The sequence below is a fragment of the Megalops cyprinoides genome, chromosome 8 (assembly GCF_013368585.1).
Source record: "Megalops cyprinoides isolate fMegCyp1 chromosome 8, fMegCyp1.pri, whole genome shotgun sequence".
Lineage (NCBI taxonomy): Eukaryota > Metazoa > Chordata > Actinopteri > Elopiformes > Megalopidae > Megalops > Megalops cyprinoides.
In genome coordinates, this window is record NC_050590.1 from 4,527,592 (window position 1) to 4,547,194 (window position 19,603).

The 19,603-nt window shown below is 43.7% G+C and overlaps 1 protein-coding gene across 1 annotated transcript in view; it reads left to right on the forward strand.

The window, feature by feature from the left end:
- The first annotated feature begins 1,143 nt into the window (after nucleotides 1-1,143).
- Nucleotides 1,144-19,603, forward strand: part of LOC118782245 (protogenin A-like) — a 44,156-nt gene continuing 25,696 nt past the window's right edge. Inside the window, exons 1-2 of the mRNA XM_036535549.1 lie at nucleotides 1,144-1,210; nucleotides 3,135-3,437. Coding sequence (XP_036391442.1) covers nucleotides 1,144-1,210; nucleotides 3,135-3,437 — 370 coding nt within the window. The remainder of the gene's footprint in view (nucleotides 1,211-3,134; nucleotides 3,438-19,603) is intronic.

A 19,603-nucleotide genomic window follows, 5' to 3' on the forward strand; every position in this document is an offset into this window, starting at 1 on the left:
ACCTATTTAGTGTCTAAATGCTTTCATTTTGGGTTCTATCTGTTTTCTGTATGACTTTTCAAACTGCACTACACTCAAGGAGGAACTGTTTTAGGCACTGTGTGACGCTGTGTTAGGAGTGGTTAGCGTAGTTAGAGCAGTGTGGGCATGAATCCAAACACTCAGCAAGTTATTTGGCCTTGAGTGCTGTGATAAATCTCCAGTTTTTTTAAACAGGCTATTAATTATTATTATACAGAATTATACATACTGTGTTGCACCAGATACTGGAATACAAAAATGAATAATGTGATGAAGAGACTGTGTATTTCAGTGAACTGAGAAGCCTGTGAGAGTAACAGACCTAGTAGCAGAACTTGGGTCTTATTTTCAGCAGGTGGGTAGATTATGCCAGGAGGCCAAATTAACAAATATGTTGTCCACATAAATTATTGGTAAAGACATTTACGGTCCACCAGAGTTCATTTTTTAAAATGATGATGACTCTCAATCTAATTGTGCATATGCACAGTATATATGCTTCCTTTAAGAAGGAAAAAAGGGTAATTGGAATTTAAAATATTAAAACAATAAACATCAATTCCATTCAATAATGCTATTACAGCAAATCTTAAACACTTTTTGGCTCCGTAAGCATTTATGTGCATGGTATTTGTTAGCTTCAGTCGCGTATCAGTGAATTAGCAACTGAAAGACCTAACACTAAGTTTATATGATTAAAAAGGTTAATATACTGTGTGTGTATAATACGCTATAATACATATTTCAAATATTCATGATGGAGCGGACTCTCGTCACTAACTCATTTGGAGCAAAACTGCCTTTTCTCTCCAATATCGCTTCAGGAAATAGCTTCCCAGCTGCTGTTTTAGGTTCAGTTTATACGATTCGATCCATTGGGATGACAGTTTTGGGCAAAACGCTGAAGCTGATTCAGGATCGGCACGTGGGGGGATCTACCCGCGTATGCCCCAGTCTTGCACTGGCCGTAGAACACAAGCTGAGGGAGGGAGTATCCCCCTACGCCGTGCGAAAAGTAGTCCCCTGATGAGACGGGATGCGCACTCAGTTGAAACCTGAAGTTGCACAGTACCGCAGGAGGCTGTGGTCACGGGATCGAGCATGCGAGAATATTTTGAATAAATGGCGTCTTTTAATAGGAAAATATATCAGCGATTGCTGATTTTTGCAGTATTTCTTCAATTTACGGGTAAGTTGAATGGTTTCTTTTTGTTTCAGTTAGTTTCTTTTAACTGGTAATGCTGTTTAAGGTATAGGCTACATGACTGATAACCCTGCTGACCACAAGACGTGTCCCTTGAGCCTGATACCTATCGTACTTAAACTTGAGTAGATATTTAAAGACGTAATAGTTTCTAGCTAAAGTGATCGGGTAGGTAATAAAATTTAACATTTTCTGAGTTACTTATGTGAACTTGAAGTGACTTGATAAGGGTCCAAATGTACACTCTTTCGTTGGCTAGTGTCCGGACAGGGCATTGTAATGGCCGCGCTGACCACTGCTTGGGCATCTATTGTCCGGTCTGTACAGTGTTGTCTTGAATCATTTAAATGTTATACTCCTATCAGTTTCTCTCTATCGTCAGTCGGGTAGTCAGGTTCCGTGGGAGTGATATGAGAAATAGTACGCAGCGCAGTTCTGGCAACATTTGCACGTGGTTTGTGTTGCATTTGCTGCAGAATACGTGCAGACTGCAATGCAATGTTCAGTAAACCAGTGACAGAAGTGATTGCACTTCCTCTCATTTGGATTAAGAAATTCTAACACTGTAAAATGAAAAACAAATCGTTCGATGTGAAGTCGTTTATTCTGTGTACTTTGTATCAGTTTTCAGTTAACTGGTCTTTAGCGGGTAAAGTAATACCTGGATTAGCATAAATAATGCAAATTAAATTCACGAACAGTTCGGGATGTCTGTTTCCAAAAAATATAGTCTGAAATGCTAAAATATTAATGTATCTTTCCCTGAAACGAGCACCACATGCAGAATATGACTTTAGATCGCTTTATCACAGTTTTGGATGTTGCTACAGTTTCTGTGCAAAACTGGATAGGAAAGGATTTTGATGTTTGGTGCTTTACGATGGATGAAGTCGGAAGGACTTTTTCATGAAGTTTGGGAACTATTTCCTGCGTTAGTAGATCTTTTACTAGACAGAGTATGGTTCAGTCTGGTACTGTGAAGGACTACAGCGCAGATACACACGTGCAAAACATTTTGGTTAGGCGCGATTGCACGGCAGTCGAAAGTATCGCTGTTAATCGCATATTTGCATGTCAAAGACAAACTCACTTGGCTGTGTAATTGTACCCTTTATCATCGCAGCTTGTGTCAAAACAACTTGAGAATTTATTCAACAAAACCTGAGGAGGTTCAGGATATTAACACCCTGAAATTGCATTTGAAACTTGTTTAAAATCTGAATATGTTATTGACAGAACTTGAAAGAAGGTTATATTTGCATATAGTTATACACAGTTTCAGACGAAGCCGTGCCATACGTTGTTGACAGTATTTTTAAAACATCTGTCATGTTTTCAGTGTTTATGAACATTGTGAAAATTTACAAGCCCAAGATATTAATCAACGGCTTAATTGTTTGTTTGCTTGAGAACGTACGTTTTATGCACATTTTTCTGTCTTTCAACATTCCAGACCAGAGGTTTGTAAAATGCGCAAATAGTTCCTAGGATGTGGTGAAATTTCCCGTGCAAAGAATTCCTGGAATTGTTCTTTTTCCCGTTAAAACTTTCCCTGCTTGCAGTCACCTTTCCAGTCCATGCTGCTACTTGCGAATAAAACACTTTTGAATGAATGGAGCCCACAGATACTTCACAGCCGGTGACTTGATGAGCCTTGAGTAATTGGATTAAATCAGTGCAGAGAGAGGAATCTGGAGACCCAAATATGATTACAGTATCTGACTGCAGGCAGGCTGGCAGTTGGCAGCAGTCCAGCCCTAGGGGGTTCCCCCGGTCATAAAAGCTGAAACTCTGTAAATCCATTCCAAGGCAGGGCGGCTTAGGCCCAGGGACTGAGGGTTATGTAAGCACCATGCTGCTCCTGGAGTGGAACTCACTGCTTCCCTCTCTCTCTCTCTCTCCTCCACAGGTGTATTATGTTTTAGCGAGCTGTTTTTCATCAAGGAGCCCCATGACGTGACCGTGGTGAGGAAAGACCCGGTCGTTTTGGACTGCCAGGCACACGGAGAGGCGCCCATCGACGTCAGGTGGTTGAAAAACGGAGTACGGCTCACGGACAGCGAGCGGGTGTACCGCCTGTCCAACGGCTCCTTGTACATCTCAGAGGTGGAGAGCAGGAGAGGAGACAAATCAGACGAAGGCTTCTTCCAGTGTCTTGCCCAGAACAAATATGGAGCCATCTTGAGCCAGAAAGCTCGTCTAACTATCGCAAGTAAGTATTGCCTTGGGCTGGGTGCCCCGTCTCTGCAGGACCATGGGCGGTGCCGAGAGCCAATCAGAGCCAAGGGAAGAAACCATACCAGTTCCAGTTTACCATAGATCATGTAATTGGGTGTGACATTCTCAACACTTGTGGTACAGATACTCTCTGGGAGGAATGAGGCAGGAACCACGCACCTGAACAGGGACTTCATGTCAATCCAAATTAAATTAACTCCTTCAAAAATGAGCATAGGTGTCCTCTGTTGGGCTGGTTTGAATTTGGCAATCACCACATTTTGACATTGCGTTACAGAAGCTACTTTGGTGATTTATAACCATAGAAAAATTCTGTCAGTGCTGTTCATCAAGGATGTTCATATCAAGCATTTTCTCTGTGAGGTAATTGTCAATCTCCATACAGGGGTGGTGGCCTCTCCTTGTCTGAATCTCTTCCAAACAGTCAAGTTGAAGCAGAGCTGAAACTTAATTTTATGCCACTTTGCAGACTCTATCGTTGTCAGACAGTGAAGGGAACAGTTGAGCTGGGTAATCGGAGAACAGATAGAGACTTGACAGCACCCTTAATAGGCATTAAAAACGCCATTCTGCGCTCTGAAAGGAGCGAAAAGAGGATTCCCAAATCGCCAGCAGGGTGCTGTCATTTCCTTTTTGCTTAGTGGCTTCTGAGCTTTAGGCGGGCTGGCTTATCCTTTTTCGTCCGAGGGGTAATACGCAATGTTGCATTTTGGGAATCCTGTTTCTCTAATCCATCTAATAGCAGTGGAGCTGGAGGGAAGGAAATGGAGAGGAGGGGAGGGGACTGGCCTGGAGTTAGGGGCCTGGAACCCAGAAGTCCCTCTTGTGTCCATTCATGTGTAAATGAGGCAGTCACAGGTTTAAAGGGTTAGAAGCTGTCCGGGATGGAGGTTACACCAGCGCTAAAGAGTAGATAACCCCCCATTCACTGGCCCGGGCTTTCATGTCGTTGCCTCCACAAAGTGCGTGATCACCGGGAATTGTTCTTTTGGAATGTATTTTTGGGGGGCATCTACGTGAGCAGGCAGTTTCTCTGTTTTTTTAAGGATCAGAAGAAGCTTTGTCAGGGGTGGAGACTGGTTACCGTTTTCCTCTGTGTCACCACCCCCTAGGCTATCGTTCCTACTGGGGTCTCTGCTCACAGAGGACTTTGACTACTTTTCTCTTCCCTGCATTCTTTTTCAGGGAGGATACCAGAGCCTTTATGTGGTGCTCAGAAAGCCAGCACACCCCTGGTTTTTGTATTGGTTTTTGCCTCTGGTGTCAGTAAAAAGATCCACATATAGACACATTCAAGTTAGAAGTGAGAAGAGCAGTTTTGTGTAATTATGACAATAATCCTTGATGGTCTCAGATGGCAAGCTCTTACCAAATTTATTCTGCAAAGGAAAACTGTTTCTTTTGACTTTCAGAAAAAGCACTCAGTGTAGAACTACGTGACAAGCTTTTCCAGGGAAGGTGTTTTGTGTGCCAGCCAAGTATTCTGCCTTCAGAATCCTGTTTACTTGGTGTGTGCTGTGTGTGTAGTTAAACACTTCCACATACTTTTCATTTTTTTCTTCCTGGATGATACAAACTCATCATGCTCCAATTATCAGCACATGTTCAATGGTTATCTGTAAGGAAACTACTGCTAACACACCATAAGTTATATGTGTACACTAAGAAATATAAATGGACAATTTAATTCATTTTACAGAGGTAATATTGATGGCTAATGATGGTATTCTTTGACTGAAGAAATCATTTTACGGGCAATATCTGTTTGTATGATTATGCAAGGAGTATATGCAGGAGGTCTCTATCTAAAGTTAAATGTACTGAGGCCGGAGATTGTTTAGCCTTGTAGCAGGCAGCTGACAGGAAGTTGGTTATTTCTTCCCTTTCCTTGAAAGGTGGAAATTGGATTCTCAAGAAGGGGGCCCAGACCTGCCCCAGTGGTCAAAACTCACTGATCTCGGGTCAGGCCTCGCTGCCAAAGGAAAAACAACAATCAGCGAGACCAACACAAGTGCCTGACCTCCAGCATTCTGTTTTATCCAGACACGAGCTACCTCGGTTGCAGGGGCAGTTCTGTTAGATCACACCCTCTTAAGTGTCAGTCCCGTGAGCTCATCATAGAAACAGCTTAAGAGTCAGCCAGCCAGAGTCTTCAAATGAAATAAGATAAATGAAAGCAGGTACTTGCTTGAACGTCTTATTTCTGTTTTTTTCTGGGGGGATTGCTGGGAATTAACGTGTGGAATGTTGCTACTTTTTCAGAAATTAATCTTATCTGATTGGATCTGGACAGATGCACTAACATCTGTATGTTGAGAGATGAAAACAAAGCACCTGTTCTCTAAGCCAAAATGATTTTAAACTGGTCTAAAGGAAAGACACGTAGCTAAGTAAATATTTCTGTTAAATAAGCCAAAAGCCTAAAAGATTCCAACTAGCTTAAAGGATTCCAATTGAATTGATGACCACTTGTCCAACTGATTTGTTGGAAAAAAAAAATGGGCAAATTCTTACAGTTTTGCTTTCATAGTGCTATTGGGAGGGGGAAAAAAAACCTGTTGGAATACTTCAGCTGAATATAGCAACAGTCCTCTTTGTGTGCATAGGATACTGCACAGCCTTGCAAATGTAGTGGTTGTAAAAGTCAGGGTTAATGAGCCTTAGGTTAGATTACAGAGGAAAGGGGGTAGGGTGGCAAATATAGGAACCAGCACAAAATATGCACAACACTCGGTTGCATGTGTGCTTAAGTACTCCCTGTTGTTAAAATGATTTTAACGGGGCACTGTGGGTGCACGTGTGTGGGTTTATTAATTTAAAGGGTAAGCTGTTTTATGATATGAACTTAAAAGGTGTTAAAAGCATCCAGTGGAGTTTACAGGCTTGTTTTAAAGGGACACTTAGCCCTGATGGACGGTCTATCTGGGAGCTCATAAAATTTGCAGGTACCTGAGAAATACACCATGGGAGAAAACAAAGGTGGCTAACCCCCTAACTCCACACACACACACACACACACACACACACACACACACACATACATGCAAACACACACACATAAATACAACCACAACCACACGCACGCATACACATGCATGTACAACCAAACAACTCTCACAAACACAAACACATACATACACACACACATGAACACATACATACACGCATGCACACACACACACACACACACACACATACATACACACACATGCAAACACACACACATACTCACTCTCACAAACACACACACATATACACACACACACACTCACACACACACACACCCACTCACACACACACACACACACACACACACACACACACACACACACACACACCCACTCACACACACACACACACACTCTCCTGAGTTGGACTGACGTGGATTGAAGCATCCCTTCACCTCTGTCCCCATGTGAGGCTGAATCGCTGGACTTTACTGCATGGTCATCCACTGGAGCAGAATCTGAGTTCCCCCCCAGTGATTGTTCCCTGCTCAGCCACTCACTGGATTTAATGAAAGGCTTTTCACTCCGGCCCCTTTTGTCCTGGTCTCCTCCTCACCCCTGACCACCCCTCCCAAAGAAAAGAAGTTCTCTCCGAGGGCACTTGTTTGTCCTGAGATCAGTGGACAGGACAGCTGGGCCTATTCACCCCTGCAAGGGCAATTATGTTAATGACAAAGAAGTCTCCTCACAGCTCTGCTTTGGATTACTTTTACCTAAGCTGAAAGTAAGGTATCAAAATCCAGATTCGCCCTTGCTCCAATAACATGCCGTTTTAAATAGTGGCACATGGCCTCAGATTTATTGGCAGTTGTGTTTGTTTTGTTTTTGGGTAGATTTATAATTTTTTTCCCTTGTGTGAATGACAAAGTGTTAAAGTGTGATTGACTGCAGCTAGAATAGGATGTTGAAGTTGTGGAGCTTGATAGTAGAGTTTGCTGTATCTGTATTAAGTGCCGTTTCTTTTCCCTTCTGCTTGCGTTGAGATTTGGCCTCTGGTGAGCGGTGTGAAAAGATTTTAGAGAGAGTGTGGCTTCAGTCTAGGGGTCTTTTCATGTCCTGGCTCCCTCACAGGGAAGATTGATAGTCCAACATGTGGAGACCTTTTGTACCAGGGGTGCCAAATCTCTGTCACCTCTGGCCCTGAGAGGGATTCTTCAGTGTGAGTCCTGGAGTGATACTTTTCTGCACTCACATTGTAATGTGGTTAATGACTTGTGGCAAAATTTTTCCACACGGACCTCATCTTGGTGAAGGGTGGCTATGCGATTCTGCTGCCCTGCAGTATTCATGGGTCAACAAGAAGGTGATGTCCCAAAGTTAAAAACAAAAGAAATCTCACAGGAAAATAATCAAACTTTGGTGCAAAAAGATTTAACTATAATTGTGGCAATGAACATGCAACCAGTTAATGTGCTAAATCCGATAAGTTTCACCTCAGTATGCTTTTGGCTGGTGTGAAAGGTGACATCAAGTAAATTTGAAAACATGGTAACTGTCATAGTTACCATAAAAACGACAATTGAAGAGCCATCTATTTCTCATTTTTTAGACAAAAACAGTGGAAGAAGAGATAATCGCTTTCAACAACAGAGATTCATTCAGTTTGTTCTTTTGGCTTAAGGGAAGTTATTGCTGCATAGTTGGCCATTATAGAGGCTATAGCACAAGCAGCAAAAAATGAGCTGGCAGATAACACAGGTTTCCGCATGGCAAGATGGAGCAGCTTTGATGAGCAGTGGCATATGGAGCTGGCAGTCGGAAGTCACATGCTGTTGACTGGGGAAACAGGACTTACCATCTCTTCTGTGGGACAATCTTTCCACCATCTGAGTTCCTACGGACTCCATCAACTGCACCTTCGGAATTGCACGGGGAATTAGTCTGGCAATGTGTGTGGCAAAGTCATCCTTTTCTCAGACAGGCACACATGCACTTGCACAAAGGGATACACACACACGCTCTATTATACACACTGTTATATCTATGCACACACACGCACGCACGCACACACACACACTCTTTCTCTCCTCCTCACATATGCGTAGCTTGACCTCATGGCTTTGTTAATTGGCTCATTGGTTAAACGAAGAAAGAGAACCATGTTGACCTAAGCAGCAACTGACAGTAGTTCAGCTCTAACACGAGCGTACAAAAATGAAGGAGAGAGCTGGGATAGCTGTGGTACACGAAACTGTTATTTCTGACCTGTAGAAGAGTGCACTTGGAGTTTATGAAGCCAAAGTTTATCTCTGCAGCTCAGTAGATGTGCTCTGTGACAAGCGATGATGGGGCAAGAGGCTTAAACAGCCACTAGGAGGAAGAGATAATCTGAAGAATTCCTGCATACTTTGAATCTCAGCGGGACAGAATTTCGAGCTAAAGCAATTCTGGAATGTTGATGCCCCTTGGGCAATGCTTAGGACGTTTGCATGGATAATCTGCTCTATTGAGCTGCTCTAACCCCCGTATTGAACTTTTCGGTCAGACCCATATGTTATGGGAGCACGTACGTGCCTGTAAACAATCTTGTAGGTGGAAACGCTTTGCAGGCTGTGGTCTTTAAATCCATACCTTGATACAAAAATAGGTCCTTTGCTAACCATTCTTGACAACAGCAAGTGATTGAGTGGTGAAATGAGTGACCACAGTTTTGGGCTGTGCAGAAATATGTCATGTCCATCTTATCACAGCTTAATATTAATCCTGACACGGAGGACGTCCACAACTGAAAGGGATATTTAAAGAATGGAAATATGGCTTTTAAGGTTTCTGTCGTGTGCTGCACCAATGCTGATGGTTCAGAGACTTGTGGACACTGAGACACAGACAGAAAATTCAGTGTTCTCCATTTTCCCAACCTGACCCCCCCCCCCCCACCCCATCTCACACACACACACACACACACACACACACACACACGCACACACACACTCACTCACACACACACATACACATACACACAGATACACACACGCACAGATTAGAGAGGTGGAAAGACTGGTGGCAGGACAGTCCAATGGAGGGAAAAGGATAATGTCCTGTGACTTCAAAACTTAAAAAGAGGAAGAGATTGTGTTGGGGGAGGGGGGGTGGGCAGGGGGGTCGTCCAGGGTCCTCTCTCCTCCCCCTCTGCCCCTGGGGGCTGAAAGCCCCGGCCACTGGTCAGAATGCTCCAGCAGGTTTTGTGAAGCTTCAGCTTTGGCAGGCGGTTGTCCTCTGATTGATTTGTAGAGCTTTTCAGAGCCTAATTCCTCCCTTCTTTTTTGTCCATCAGGGTCTTCTCTTTTGTGACCTATCATTTATTAAAGGAAGAAGAAAAGTGCATGTTTTTGCAGATGGGGGAGGGGGATCCATTGCACGGTGTGAAAGCTGAGTTTCCTGGGCTAACGTGAAAGTTTAGGATGTATGGAGGAATTTTTTCCCCTTTCTCATCTATTGGGTTGTACCAGTTGAAACCGAAGAGATGCCCTCTGCTTTTCAAAGCATGGAAACAAAGAATTGAAACAGAATAGATTAGTCAACAAGCTTCTTCTATTACCAGATGGAAAAAGTCTGCTGGAGGAGAACTGGCTTGTGCTGTTCTTGTTGCCTAGTGTGAAATACCTGAGTCTTTTTTGCTAAACTTTTTTGATAAACTGCTCTGATCACCTCACTGTAGCTCTGAGCAGAACCAGTTTATGGATTTCTCTGGATCCTCTGCTTCTGCCCTACCTTCTAGTCTCACTACGTGTGTGTGTGAGTGTGTGTGTGTGTGTGAGTGTGTGTGAGTGTGTGTGTGTGTGTGTGTGTGTGAGTGAGTGTGTGTGTGAGTGAGTGTGAGTGTGTGTGTGTGTGTGAGTGTGTGTGAGTGTGTGAGTGTGAGTGTGTGTGTGTGTGTGTGTGAGTGAGTGTGAGTGTGTGTGTGTGTGAGAGTGTGTGTGTGAGTGTGTGTGTGTGTGTGTGAGTGAGTGTGAGTGTGTGTGTGTGTGTGTGTGTGTGTGAGTGAGTGTGTGTGTGTGTGAGTGAGTGAGTGTGTGTGTGTGTGTGAGTGTGTGTGTGTGTGTGTGTGTGTGGTTGCATGTTTGTGTGTGTGTCTGCATGTGTGACCGTGTGTGTGTGCATGCGTGGGGTGAACATGATGGAAGCTAAGCGGTTCTCTGATGCATGACTGTTTTACATTAATTGCTTTTTTCCTAATCCATTTCCTCTTGATCACAGCAGGAGGGGAAATATGTGCATTTGCATACAAGGTAGCAACATGTACTTGTATAGTGCAGTAAATAGCATGCAGTTATGAAATTCTGTCCAATTATGATCTAGATCTGAACGAAGGAGGAGGGCATTGTGGGTACCACCACCATCACAAGCATATTGCAGTTCACTTGGATGTGTTTCCTAGTTGTCAAAGCGGAATTGCACACAGACGACTGTGCAACAAACCACAGACAATTTTTTAAAATATAGTCATATTTACAAAAGTGAATAATGTTCATGCACAATGATCAATAGGCATCAATATGGAGTAGCGATGAGGAAACTGGGCTGCTGTTTAACAGGTCCAATCCCTGGCCCACTTTTGAGCAAGGGAGATGACCATGTTGTTTCAGTGCTAACAGAAGACTTGTAATAAGTCAGCTGATAAGGTTGTCAGTGTAAATGAGGTATAATTCATGATTCAATTAATGCCATCATTATTCACTGTCCTTAGGAGAATCCAGGGAGAGTACATTATAAAACTGCATGCAAATGTATAAATTCGTATTGCAGGTGACTCACCTCTTGGCAGGATTTAAGAGAAGGAATCAAAGAAGGTGCTCCCTCTCCTTGAGGTCTGGATGTGAGGTCTCCCATCCTTGTAATCTGTCAGGTTCAATAGTCTTCTAGCCCCTGTAATCTGCTGGCTCTGATGTCTAAACTGGTGTGAGTTACTGATCTGAGCGCAGCTGTTTCTGTGCACTCCCTAGTGCAGACCCTCAGATGCACTCTCTGCGTGCAGGAAGTGTTAGGAACTGGATCTGGCAAGTCTCCCAGAGATGAAACAGGGGAGGCTACTAATATCTACCCCTGCTTTGCAGTTTTGATGCCTCTCTCACGCTGACGTGCAGGCGGAGTACATACTGGGAAGTCATGCTTGTAAGAAGATTTAATCATTAATATCATCAGTGGCCGTCTACTTTGTTTTGAAGCAGTAGTGGTCTAATGTAAGTGCGTACGTTGGAAGACCATTCTAAGGGTTATTTAACGGTCAGCCTTTGCGTGTCTTCACAGTTCTCATTAACACCAGCCGAGGTGATTGTTGGTGCAGCTATTGTAGTGATCTAAAGCTTTGTAGTGGTTTTGCTTTCACAGGAAAGGTGAGAGGAGACATTATACACTAGATAGGAGTGTTTTAGCCCTGGAATGTGCGGGGTGGCAGGGCGTGTGTATTAGTTGTTAGTGGTATCAGGTGTCAGTGTTGCCGGTCAGTCATTCAGCAGCTCTGACTGGGCTTATCAGAGCACCTTATCCACCTTGTTTCAATCATTTTCGAGGCAGAAACCACACAAGTCACGGGGCCTTTGGAGAGGGTCGAAATTCTGCAGAGGTGTCTCCTTGGCTGCTTCCGGCTTTTTAGCTCTGCTGGGAACGGTCGGGGGCTGGGGGGGACTGGGGTAAATTAGCTTCGTTGAGCTGCACAGCCATTGTCCTGTTGACAGACACTCCCAGCTTGCAGTCATGGTTTTACCCTGTAGTGGTTCCTCTGGAATGTAACTCGTGACTGCTGCTTCTGCAAAAAAAAGAATCAAGCAACCAACACTGCAACACCAAAAAAAATTCCAGCAAAGCCAAACAAACAGCAGGCTGATTGATTAACTGAGATTGTTTGGCATGCAGGATTCCTGTTTTACGCTGGGAAATCCATTCTCTTGCTCCTCACAATTTCATAAAATTTCTCAGTTTCATATGTCGTCTGTGCATGAAGGGTCGCAGGCATTCATTGCGACATCTTCCATCAATTAGAAATCATAAACATGCATTTTTGATATATATTCCAGATTTTTAAAAAAAAAGTTTCTCTCCTTTAACAAAAAAAGTCTTTGAGGAATTGGTCAGGCATGAATCTCTCCAAAAGCCCAGGACAGGGGGCCCGCTGGAGTGACCGGACGTTGGTGGGGGTCTGTGGGGGGAGACCAAGATGGCCGTCTACGTCTCTAAGGGAACCTTTGTCTCCCGGTGACCTGGCCTTTGACCTTCTGGTTAGCATGCTGCTGGCTGCAGCAGGCCTGAGCACTACATCCACACCACAAAGGGGAGAAATTAGCAGCCAACTTTAAATGGAGGACAGTCCACATGATGGCCTGTCTTATTTTTTGGGATGAATACTGTTACACTACCTGTGGTAGGGCTCACTGGTCTGAGAGTGTTGTTAGCCTGGTCTGACGCTGTTGCTCATTTAAACTGAATGGATGCATTTATGTTCTATTGTGATGGAAGTCACTTTGGATAAGAGTGCCTACTAAATGCATGTAATGTAATGTAATGAAATGTAACTGCCGTTAATGGGTCTCTGCCCAATTCTTGTATAGGAGAGGGAATATGGAGGTTTCAGAAAAGGCTGTAATGATGTTTTGTTGATGCTTTGTCATGCAAAGTGTATTTCAAAGGTTATGTTTTTTCAGTCATCCATTTTTAAACTCAGCTTTTTAAATGCACACTTTAAATTTAAAGTATAGATTGTAAATGGTATGTTGGCTAATCATATTATTGCTCTGTGTCAACTCTGTACTGAGAAATATGAGCCAGCACTGAATAGCCTGACTTTATTGAGGAACCCTTTCACTGAACCAATTGCTCAGAGATAAGAAAATCAATGCTAACTGAGTTAAGCAGGGGCATGGGGAAGGGGGTTTCTCTTTATGTGAATATTGAATTTAAAATAGTGTTGGAGCGAAAGTGAAAACTGCATTTGTTCCAATCACTGACACTGGGATTTGGCAGGTGCTGGGCCAGACACACAGTCTGAAACTGCAGCTAAAGTGAACGAGGCATAAAGTGGATGTAGATGTACGATTTGACGTAACAGGAGACTTGTATCGTGTTTCCAGTAGAAGGGGGACAGTAATAGGAAAGCCAGGAAGTGAGAGGGGAAAATGTGAAGCTTTATACTGCAGAATCCCCTCAGAGGTGTGGCCCCTCCCCCAAAAGTGATTGATGGCCAGTTTGCAGGGTGCCAGCAGGAGAGCCGGGCCTCTCTGGACCTTGGCTATCTAAGCTGTGCACTAGCCGGGATTTGTGGAGGTCAGAGGTGAAAGGTCGGGGCAGCGGCAGGGGCAGATGGTCAGATCCTCTTTATGTGCTTGTTGGGAATCTCCTCTCTCAGGCATTTGCTCTTCATTATAACAGGAACCAGGCTCCACAGACTGTGCAGAATATAATTTTGTGGTTTCCAACTGGACGTTGCTGGAACGGACAGACTCTTGTCTGTGATAAAGGTGTGAAAGTTTCCAAAGAAGGGGAACGATTTCATCGTAAAGGGTTCAGATTAAACAGTGGAGGAATAAGGGGAGACTGACCACAGCGCACCCAGAGGCCTCAGGCTTCCTCATATGAAAAGCATTTCCGTGCAAAGCTTTGTGCGCTCGGTACTCTCGGCTCTACACGCTGGAAGTTTCTCCCAGAGTTACCACTGATTAAATGCAGACAGAGGTAACCCATAGTGACGAGTAGGGCTGTGCTCTGGTGTAGTTTGTGGCTCCCCTGGCTTTGTTTCACACCTGCTTTGACATCTCATTAAAAGGCATTAGGTGCTCTGGCCATTCCCAACCACAGTAAACAGAAGGTCAGTTATGTGCTCAGTGCAGCTTTTGACCAGGCCACTGACCGCTGTTTGTGGCTATAGATTTCAGCACTCAGCTTAGCTGTTTTTTTTTTTCTGTAACCAATGAGGACCATGTCATCTCATATCCGTTGACCCTTTTTTATGCTTTTTTTTTCCCCCCTGAGTTTTTAGAAGCACATCTCCACCATACCCCTGGGCCCTCAGGCTAACTGGTTGTCTTCTCAGCATGGAGGTGATGTTGTGTAATACTAAGGAATGTGCTTTGCAGTTGGTTGAAAGTTCCACTTTTTTTTTTTTTTTTTTGGTGCGGTACAGCGAAGGAGCACCCCTCACCTCCAGCCTGTGATTTGCTCTGGTTAATGCAATGCAAACATAGGGATGTTCATGGATCCCTCCCCTGCTTTATGTAATTGTCTGTGGCACCTCACCTCACTTCTTCACATTAAAGTCATGCTACTGAGGTACAAGGTGCCCGCCAGCCCAGAGCTAATTCAGTTAAAAAAAACACCCCAATTAAAATAAAGCCGTCTGACCTCTGAATGGGTCAACACTGTGAGGAAGAAGCCTGTGACATTTCTTGAGAACATTTCTTGGAGCAAGCTAATTCTTACCATGGAGCTTAAGAACACAACCTTGACATGACAAGAGTACAATCTTTGACAACCATAGGTGAGGAGAGCCATTGTATGATAGGTGTTGGAGTACTATGGTGTCCACACTTAAACAAAGGAACATTTTCAAACTCAGTCTGGACTGACCTCAGAAAAAAAAGCAGCAGTTTTATATATTACATATATAAATTATATATTTGAAGTGAAATAAAGATCTTTGGAAAAAGTCAAGTCAGTATTGGAGAATGAGCCCTTGGGAAATTGTTGAATCCGATACCCCGAGCACACTCTGAGTCTGTAGCGGCACTCACAGGCAGATTTATACATGCTTGGTACGTCCAACTAAACACTCTCCCTGGGTTTTTGATTTCCTAACAGAACCACCCTTGGCTTTCCAAACAAGGGAATTTTGAGAGCCGGAGAGGCCGTCAGAGTGTTGTGTGCTGGTGATCATTCACTTAAGCCCAGTCAAGCAGTGAGGGATTTCCTCTTTTTAAAAACCTCAACAGCTGGGAGCTCAGGCCGCTCTTCACGGTAACGCAAGGTTAAGAGAGGTGTGTTCAGAATTCCCTCCCCGCGTGCAGCGGATCTTGTGAGTTTACATTCTAAGACAGTAGGTGTGGGGGGCGGTGTGGCATAGTGGAAAGGAGCAGGGCTGGTATCAGAAAGGGTTGCTGGTTCGATTCCCCGCTGGGGCACTGCTGCTGTACCCTTGGGCAAGGTACTTAACCCAGAATTGCGTCAGTAAATACCCAGCTGTATATATGGATAAAATTGTAACCTATGCAAGTCGTCCTGAATATGAGCCTGTGATAAATGACAATAATGTAATGTACATAAAAGTTGTTATTATAGTGAAATTCTTTGTTTCAATAAGCACAACAGGGGTCATGTGGGACACTTTGAGGTCCAAGGGAAGAGGCCTTGACAGTTTTTGATTATTGGAAATGCAGCCCCCATTTTAATTGGGCCAAATGCATTATTTATTGGAGATGACTAAGTAATGAAACTGTCAGCAAAGTCAGGTCCAGCAGTGACACATCTAATCAACAACTACTGTGCTCCGGGGGGGTGCAGAACAAAAAGATGTCAAAATTAGAAAAATAAAACAGGTTTACATCTGCTGATTGGTACTGTACTCCGTATGGTCGTGTGATTGAATTTTAAATTTGGCAGAATTCAGTACAAGTCTCTGCAAATCTCTACAGGCGTTTTTGAGTTTTTCTTTTCCTGTTCTGCGAAGGGAGCTGGTTTCTGGTCATTGATGTCAGTAGCAACAGCTGTATAATCACAAAAGGTAACCATACGCCTAGAGAGGATTCTCTTTGGCAGGAATCTGAGCCACCGGTAATCTCTCGTATCTCGTATTTTCTTTATTTAAGTCCAGCAGTAGTTACCCTCCTCTCTCTCTCCAGGCCATTGCAAGCATCACTTCCTGTGCTGCTACTCTCAGGGCAGTTTCAATAAGCAAACATTTAGGAACACACTGCATTTTTTTTACCAATCCATTGGGGGGGGTTGGGGGTTAGATAAAAGAATCTTTCATACATCCTTCCTGAATGTAAGAATTTGTTAATATGGTGAATTAATTTTAAATATCCACATGACTTAATCTGGAACGCACTTAATATGTGCTTCCGTCTTCCGATGGAAGGGCTTTAGCTCGCTTGAGCTTGTCACTGGTTTGTATGACTGATGTAGAAATTTGATAATCTGGTGAATATCTTAGGTTTCTTATTTTTTACGTGGATGAATTAGATGAATTTCTTAATTAGATGACATAAACTTTAAAATTTAAGAGTTTGCTTCAGTCTTTTATGAAAGGGCCTTAGCTTGCTGAGCTTGGCACTGGTTTGTATGACTGATACTTGTATTTCAGCCATGAGGTTTTCTGCCATCTGGTGAAGCCTCAGCAGGGTATTGGTTTTGACTTGTGAATAATAATTAAGTAGGTTTTATCAAGCCTACTCTGACCTGAGCAGGTTTTTTTTTTCCTGTCACGGACCTCCCCCTAAAACATAAAACGTGATTTACAGGAAGGTCTGTACCAAGAGCGGCATTGGCATTGATTTCTTTTAACAAATTATTGACATGAGCTTTGCTGGAAGACATGTTGTGGGGGATGGGGAAAGGGGAGGGGTGACCTTAATGGCATAAGTGTGACCTATGATAGGGTGACAGTTGTGTGGGTGAAAATGAGTCCCTCTTTTGTTTTTGGAAGCCAGATTTAATTTCAGCAGTGGGTTCTTCTTCCAGTTGTTCATTAAAACATGGTCATCAAAATGCCCCAGTCTCACACAGATTATGACAAACCTTTTCCGCCCTATCCTATGAAACAAGCCCAGCAATTACTGTTAAAAGAGGTTACGTTACATTTCATTATTGGCATTTAGCAGACGCTCTTATCCAGATTGACTTACATCAGTTAGAGGTTTTTTTTATGTTACACATTTATATAGCTGGATATTTACTTAGGCAATTGTACGGTAAGTGCCTTGCCCCAGGGTACAGCAGCAATGCCCAAACGGGGAATCAAACCAGCAACCTTTCTGTTACAAATCCTTCTTCTTAACCACTATGCTACACTGCCACATAGGTTAGTTTGTTTTGTTAAAACGCGTGAGAAAGATTTGCACTACAGAATCTACAGATGACCTGGCCGGGGGGAGGAGGAAGAGATATTTCACGTGCGCCACAGGCTGCCGGTGGGAGTCTGACGTGACAACTGCACCACGCCTGATTTTTATGGGGTTCCGTTTCACTGCTGCGCAGGAAACAGCTGGCGGCCAATCAGACTCGGGGAAACCCAATCCGCCTCTGTGCTGCTCTGTGTCTCCCCGTTCTGCCTGTGGTAGTGTACCCCCCATACCTCCATGCCCACCCCCCCCAAGCCCTGAAACCTCCCGCTGGGCAGCACGCTCCAGCAGCTTTGCCGGAAAGCTCCGGGGCCGGAGCTCCTTTGATTCGTAAACCACAAAGTGGATTAGGTTGCTGATTGAAGGAAATAAAGGCCATTATATAGCTTATTAGCATGCCTGCAGAGGTGGTTTGTAAGTGGGGTAATTAGAGCCGGGAGTTTGGGGAAAAGGGCCTGGGGAGGGGGGGGGGGGGGGGTGACAGGGAAGATTTCCTGGCATAAATCCAAATTATGGTCAATAGGACAGTGCTTAGCTGCATGCTACATGTGAGTTTACCTCTCATGATGTTTTTTTTTGTGTAAACCTCCAAACCATTGTTTTGGTACCTACTGGCTGTTTATGCTATCTGTCACAGCACTGTCATCTAGTACTTCTGTTCATGTAAAATCTTTTAATCAGTGTTCAAATGAGGAAAGATTAATTTGTGATTTTGGACACAATTGAAAGGCTGCCTTTCTTTCAGATAAATGGAAGACCTTGAACGCACCAGGGTTTTAAAGGAACTCTGCTCATCTAGCGCCTGTTTAGCCTGAATGGGGCTTTTTCAACAGCTTGATAAATATCTTACTAATCAATGACACCTTTCAGAATCTGTTTTAGATAAAAGAATTTCCTTTTCTCTTCATTACCCAATAAAACAGGAAGAGAATGCGGGAAAGCAGGATTTATACGTATCAGTTATTAGCACCCTCCATGCACTGGGTTGTCACTACTCTCCACCCCACCAACCATACCAAGAGGGGCAGATATGCAACTGAAGGGTGTATTAGGGTGCTGGACCCATGGATTATGCAACTGAGAGGATCTTGCATTTTAGTGCATAGTTTGCATTCTTGCACCAAGAACATCATCAGCTCATCCTTCCAGATGGCACATTGGTTGCAATTTTAACACTTTTGTTTTGCGTGAGTGTTAAAAGACTTCAGTGCTGAGGTTGAGGAGAGATGTGTGATTCAATCCACAAAAGCAGTCAGGGCTCTTCCTGATGCGCAGTTACTTCATGGCCTCTGACAGCGTTTCTCAAACCTCTCCTGGAGTACAACTTGTCCTGCATGTTTTAGATCTCTCCCTGCCCCAACACAGCTGATTCAAATGATCAGTTTGTTATTAGGCAGCTTCAGGAGTTGATAACGAGTTGATCATTTGGTGAGTGTCTCTCAGCAGGGCTTAGCAGTTTTACTGGCCCCAGGAAAAAGGCAATCCAGCCTTCCTCCTTCACCTCTGCAGCAGTTTCACTCTGGAAGAAACAAACCTACAAAGCTATTTTTTTTTATTTTAGTCTGTGTACCAAAGATAAAAGGCAGGTTTAACTGGCAGGGTCCTTAATATGTGGGGCATTTTCTGGAAATGGCCACGAATGTGTTCTCTTTGAATAAAGGAAGCATTGGCTATTGATTGGGCATCTCCGAGAGCTCAATGGAGGAGCTGATTTCCATAAGTGCCATTGATTCAAGCTGCTCTTCTGTCATGGCCGGCCACCACGCCTTAGACAATGAGGGCTCTGGGTTTCAGCAGTTGGTGGCGTTAAATAAGGCTATAAGCATGGAGACAAGGTATTTTCTTAAGAGGCTCCTGTTAGTGGCTCAGTTTGTGTTCCCTGAAAAACACCATTGATCCGTGCTGCTTTCAGGCCACATCAGATAACATTCGTTTGTCTCTATTCTTTGATGAGAGTAGAGGTGGCTTATTGTAATTGTAGAGGCTGGTATTGATCTCCAGGTTAATGTGCTTATTTTCCCTCTTTGGCTCTGAATTTGATTTAATTTCATGGATTGGCAGACCATAACCACCTGAATCACTGTCAG